The 6,000-nt window shown below is 52.2% G+C and overlaps 1 protein-coding gene across 1 annotated transcript in view; it reads right to left on the bottom strand.

Annotated features, from left to right (window-relative positions):
* TOP1 (DNA topoisomerase I) overlaps nt 1–4,883 on the bottom strand; it is a 65,339-nt gene extending 60,456 nt beyond the window's left edge. The window contains exons 1-2 of the mRNA XM_027693797.1: nt 4,786–4,883; nt 4,283–4,307 (exon numbers count right to left, since the gene is read on the bottom strand). Coding sequence (XP_027549598.1) covers nt 4,283–4,307; nt 4,786–4,818 — 58 coding nt within the window. The 5' untranslated portion in view covers nt 4,819–4,883. The remainder of the gene's footprint in view (nt 1–4,282; nt 4,308–4,785) is intronic.
* Between the last annotated feature and the right edge of the window lie 1,117 nt (nt 4,884–6,000).

The following is a 6,000-nucleotide window of genomic DNA, read 5'->3' on the forward strand; positions in this document are numbered from 1 at the left end:
CATCTCCAAGTACCACAGAAAAGGCAAAGGACATTTTCAGCAGAGATATCAATCTGCACCTAAACACCATTAACTACCTTTTGTATTTGGGATCTCTTGCCAAGCACTTGACATTTAAAGCGCTGGTGAGACGTGCTCCCAAGGAACTTTAGACAGATCTCCCTGACGTGTGACACACAGGGCGAGCACAGGCAGTGCCTTCAAGCTTCCTAAATCCGTGCAGTTTGTTTAGCACAGGGGCTCTAACAGCAGCGCTAAGGAACACACACAGCCCTGTGCCAGAAGTGGCCCTGCTCTCCTTCAGAAAACGCTCACCCACCCAGAAGGCACCAGCAAAGCAGCAGCAAGGAAGCACAAATCTGGTCTCCAACAGACTGTTTCACAAGCACTGAGAAATCCTAAGGATCTCCGTTATGTTCCTTTGCAGTTTGTTAGCATTTAAATCACCCACACCTCTTACTGCACAGCTCTGGCACACGTGAAACATGGATTTAATGCAAAACACAAAACGTGCTGAAATTCCTTAACTTGTAAGGCATTTGGTTGGGCACTCTTGTTGTTTAATTTAATTTCCCTCCTGTGTGTTCCCCTTCGTGTTGTCACCCTGATAAATACAGAGGTGCCACATGAGCGCTCAGGCCAACATAAAAAACCTGCCAGCTCCTGATAAGATGCTGCAGCTGCAAGGGCTTCTTTTTTCCCCCCCAAAAAACAGTCAGTGTTAAAGAAGGCCCTCCTTCAAGCATGTTTGAATTCCAGAGCCACCCCTGTGACGTTGGACAAATTCACACTTGACTCCTGTTAATACACTGTAATGGTTCCTACAGTGATACCGACCTCAAATTGTATCTTAACATCATTGGTCAAATCAACCAGAGGCAAAAAGCACTGCTTGGGGTGATGTCCTCAGTTTCCACCCAGAGCAATTCTGGATTCTACACAAGTTCTGAACACAGGCTGCTGAACAGCCAAGACACTAATAGCTGTTAGTGGAATTTAGTAGCTTTGGAATGCAATTTGATTATTTTGCAAACAAAAGTCATTTTTATCTACTGAGCTCTGCAAACACAATGGGAGAGCTGAAAGTCAAGATAAATTGCTTTTAGTCTCAACATTGTCCTCAGTAGTAAAAGGTTGTTACATCCAACGTTAATAACAAAGCTCTTAAAGGCAAAACTCAACAGAATCCAAATCTGTGGAGAAAGGGTCATTTTACACGTCCAAGCTGTACTTGGAAACGACAGCTTTGGACTCCATTTCCTTTCTACAACGGTGAAGACTGTGAGAATGTCACTTGTAGAAAAGGCTCGCTGTTTCAGCACAGTATTGTTCTCAGGATGGTTTGAAAACAGGCACTGCTAGGACTGAACATGGGGAATTCTTTGTAAAGCATACGGATACTAAAAATACAGCTAAGGTGGAAAAAATACCCACTACGGCCAAATAGGAGGGGGAACCTGGATATCGACACAGAATGCAATTACCCAAGTTGGAATTTGCCCAGGACACTCTTGCTTAGAGTGATCTGGCTACTTAATGACAAGAAATAGCCAGGAACACATATTTCCTGCTGGCACCCTCTCTCACACCTAACGCTGCCCTGCCATCAATGAAACGGGCGTGTAACCAGATCCAAGCTCCCAGTTACAACCAGGGTGCTCCCTGGTGACCTGCCACGGGCAGATCCACCCACCTTACTGCAGCTGCAACAACTTGTGTGACCACAACCTGAGGTAGTGTGTCCACTGACCCAGATAGGAACATTAATAACAACAGGAAGCTTCAAAGTGCTTAAGCTGCTCTAAGACTGATACACTATCCAGGAGTCACCGAAAACATTCCTTATTAACAAAAATGTTTACTGTTGGTACACTCAATATTTAGAATGAGTCAGTAGCAGCCCCCAGAAAAACTTCCCTTCCTGAAATGTAAAGCACAGGAGGCCCAAGGGAACACTTTGGCTCTCCTGTGGAGTGCTGCCCGACAATAATCAAAGTACAAACCAATTCTCAACATCTGGGGGGGGGGAAGTACTTGAGATTCCTACAACCCACTCCTAATCTCTGCCACTAAATAGGATCAAAACAAGAAAATAAGAGCTGGAGCCTGGCTGCTCTGCTAAAGGAGAACCGCTGATCTCGGATCCGCGCGCGACAATTCCCGACACACGAGTGCACAGAACTCCTGCCTGGAGGAAACAAGACTGGGAGCAAGCAGAGGTGACAGGTTTTCAGGGAGATCAGTGGTGGTCACAAGGTCGGAGTAGACACTGTCTATTCAGCATTATTCCCTGAACAAGACTAACAGGGTTACATGCACCTTTCAGCGCCAAAAAGGATTTCGAGTTTTGGGGGCCTCTGATCAGTCACAATGATGTTGTGTGACTGCCATCAGTAATTACAACAGGAGGGAAAGGTACTGATACCTACACTGGTATGGAGCTGTTGGATGTGCTTGATTTACCAGGAATTCAGTTTGGCCATCAAGGTGTCTTTGAATTTCTGTATTGAATTCCTCCAACACATGGTAGAAATAAAAACCGCAGGAGTTTTTAAGTGCTGTATGTCTAAAACTCTTAAAAGAATAAAACAGCACATGGTGACAACAGAGGAGAAAAATCCCTCTAAAAGGTTCATTGGAAGCTGGAGTGGAAAGGTCAAATATACATCACTTCCCCTATGTAAATAACTGTATAACTAAAGCTGACCTGGGAGTGCTTTTCCCTAAAAAAAGATGATCCTTAAGCAAGTATTTCCCAGCATAAGAAGGCTACAGGTATTCAATTATATGCTTATATTTATATTGCTTTCAGAGTTACTCCTGTAGTTCTCGGGAAATCCACTGCATTCCTTTTTTTCTGTTAAGAAATATTCACAGAGCCCTGCTGTAGATTCAGAATGGAAATAAAAGTTCAAAAACTGCGTATTTGCTACTGCCTGCTCCTACTGTACACACACAATCAGATTCCAATGAACTGACAGAAAGAAAGGTGCTCACAAACTGTAGATCTGTAAATATTTACACGCAGTAACTTACAAAGCACCCAGGCACGTGGACATCACACAGAAAAGCATTCTAAAAATCAGTGTAACTAAGTCAAGCAGATATTTTCAACCACTTTTTTTTGTCCTCTACCACCTCAGCAGTCAGAGGACAGCTCAGAGCTCCTCACACATCCCAAGCAGTGACAGTAACACACACACACACACAAAGGTTGGTTGTATGTCCTCAACTCCCCTTCAACCTGCTTAAGCCCTTCAGTTTGACACCTATCAGGTGAGGGGGGCTTGCAATTAGCTTGCTGCCTAGAAAAATGAATAAACAGTCCGAAAAAGTTAGCAGCCATCAGGCTGACTAGAAAAGATAATAATGTATGTATATATACAAATATAAATATAAATAGACATGTAAGCGTATTCATACATAAATATATACACATAAAATTCATATATAAAATATATACATATATAAAATTACAGGACTGCTATAAATATTTCTGAATAAAATGAAGTTAGCTTGTAAACTCCCTGAAGTGATGCTGTCTACCTTTCTGGAATTGTCTATGCTATGGTGTGTTGTTTATTTTTAAAGTGGATTTTTATTATAATTAAAAAAAATCCACCCAACAAGATAAAGTCACATCAATTAAACAGCAAGACAAGCAACGAGGCTGATCTCAAAAGGGATACAACAGATTCTTTTAAAGAGCAACATGTTGCAATCACCCTTCATTTTAGGGGAAGGGAGGGATTCCCTGAAAGGAACAGAGACGGGGAGCAGTGGTGGGGGGGGGGGGGGGCGGGGGATAAAAAAAAAAAAAAAAAAAAAAAAAGAAGACTTGGGGGATTTTAATTTTTTTTTTTTAGCTAAAAACTTTGCTTTCCCCTGGGTTGGAAGGGGCTGGTGCCGGGGATGGCGGCCCCGGCGCCTCTGCAGAGGCGGCTCGGCGGCTGCTCGGGGAGGAGGAGAAGGAGAGAAAAGCCACAGAGAGAGAGAGGAGAGAAAAAGAAAATGGCGCAGAGACTAAGTCCCGACCGTCGACAAGGCGACTTTCCAGGGAGGAATCGGGGCCCAAAGGCGACCCGGGCAGGGCCGCAGCGCTCGGATCGGGGGCCTGCGGTGCCCCCACTCGGGGCGGCGGGGGCCGGGGGGGCCCGATCCCGGCGGGAAAGGGGCGCTCGGGGCGGCTCGATGGGAACAATGGGGCCGGTGAGCGCGGAGCCGGGACTTAGTCTCTGGGACGCCATGTCTGGTGCGAGGGGCGCGCCGGGGCCGCACTCACCGTTCGCTCGGAAATCCGCCTCGATCTGCGGGGAGAGCAACACAGGGACACACGGTCAGCACGGCCGGCCCCGCGGGGCTGGGGGCCCGCCGCACCCCCCGCCCGCCCGGCCCCGCTTTTACGGCAATTAAATACCGAATGGGAACGGCCCGGCGCGATGCGGAAGGTGATGGGGGGGTGGGGGAATCGCTCCCCCGGCGCCCGCACGGCCCACGGGGGGACCCCCCGAAGGGAAGCGAGCCCGGGGAGCGCGGCAGCCGCCCCCTCCCCGTGTCCGCCCGGGCAGGGGGTCACCCCGCTCCCCGCTCCCACCGCCCACGCCGCGGCGGGGGGACAACGCGCTGGCAGGGCTGTCCGCGGGGACACGCCGGGCAGGGCACGGCGCACTCGCCGGGGTTACGGGGGTGTCCGGCCGGCACGGCCGGGGCCGGCTCGGGGGGATGCGAGCACGGCGGCGGGGGTCCCGCGGGAGCGCGCCCCGCGGGCGGGCTCGCGGCGCTCACCTGGGAGTCGTTGTGCAGCTGGTCGCCGCTCATGCCGGAGGCGCGGGAGCCGGGCGGGGCGGCGGGAGCGGGCAGAGCGGCGGGCAGAGGGGCGCCGGGCGCAGCGGGACCGGGAGCGCGGCGCGCTTGTGTAACAGACTAAGTCCCGTTTTCGGCGCTGTGCGCAGGCGCGCCGCATTTTATACCGGCTGGGCGGGGCCGGCCGGCGGGAGGGCGGGAAACGGTCGCGCGTGGATTTGCATCCGAGCCACGCCCCCCGCGGAGCCGGCAATATTTGCATACGGGCCACGCCCCTCCCGCGTGCTCGCTCCCACCGCCACCCCCGGCTCGCTGCTTTACATATCCGGTCACGCCTCTTCCTCTCTTTCCTCCAATGGCGCGGCAGAACCCGGACCGTATTTACATGCGCGGCCCCGCCCCCTCCGCGCGCCGCCGGGCCCGGCGCATTGTGTAAGACCCCTGCCCCGCTGCGCGCGCAGCGCGCATGAGCCACCGGCTATTTCCATACAGGCCCCGCCCCCGCAGCGCAGGCCCCGCCCCCGCAGCGCAGGCCCCGCCCCCGGGCCGCATGGCGGCGGGGAGGGGGTGGCTGTGCGGGATGTGATCCCGATCCATCCCCGGGGCAACCCGCACGGCCGCACCGCCCGCACGCCGCGAGGACCCCCAGCCCCTGGGCAGGACCTCTCAAGGGAAGCCCCGAAGGCCCGCTCCTCCAGACACCGCATAGGCGCCAGCTGATGGGCAGTTTCCAAGGGAGGCAGGATGCTCCTGTGGCAGGAGAGGAGCCGGGCGGGGCGTGGGACCTGTGCCACAGACCCCTCCTTGTCAGTCTGTTACATGTGTGGCTGAGCCCTCGTTATAGCCCCTGCACCCCACTGCACCAGGCGAGAGCACAGAGCCCACGGGAACCACGTGGAGATGCCACTGCCCTGCACCCAGCTGAGGGTGATGCTGGGGGGGATGCAGATCCGGCAGCTTTGGGCTCGCTCGGCTTGTTAAAGTCAAGGACAGCAGTGGTGCATTGCATAAAAGAGCTTCAAAAAGGGAATCAGACAGCAAGGTTTTTCTTCCGGCGTAAACAGGGCCTTTAATTTCTTTCGCAAGGAAATGGAGGGTAAAAAGGAACAAAAGGTTTATTTTCTTTTAGCAAATGTGATAATGAATCACATAGACCACCAGAAAAACACATCCCTGCCCCAGCTGAAATCTGGAGAC

Source organism: Neopelma chrysocephalum, unplaced genomic scaffold (assembly GCF_003984885.1).
Source record: "Neopelma chrysocephalum unplaced genomic scaffold, ASM398488v2 Primary Assembly neopelma1_94, whole genome shotgun sequence".
Lineage (NCBI taxonomy): Eukaryota > Metazoa > Chordata > Aves > Passeriformes > Pipridae > Neopelma > Neopelma chrysocephalum.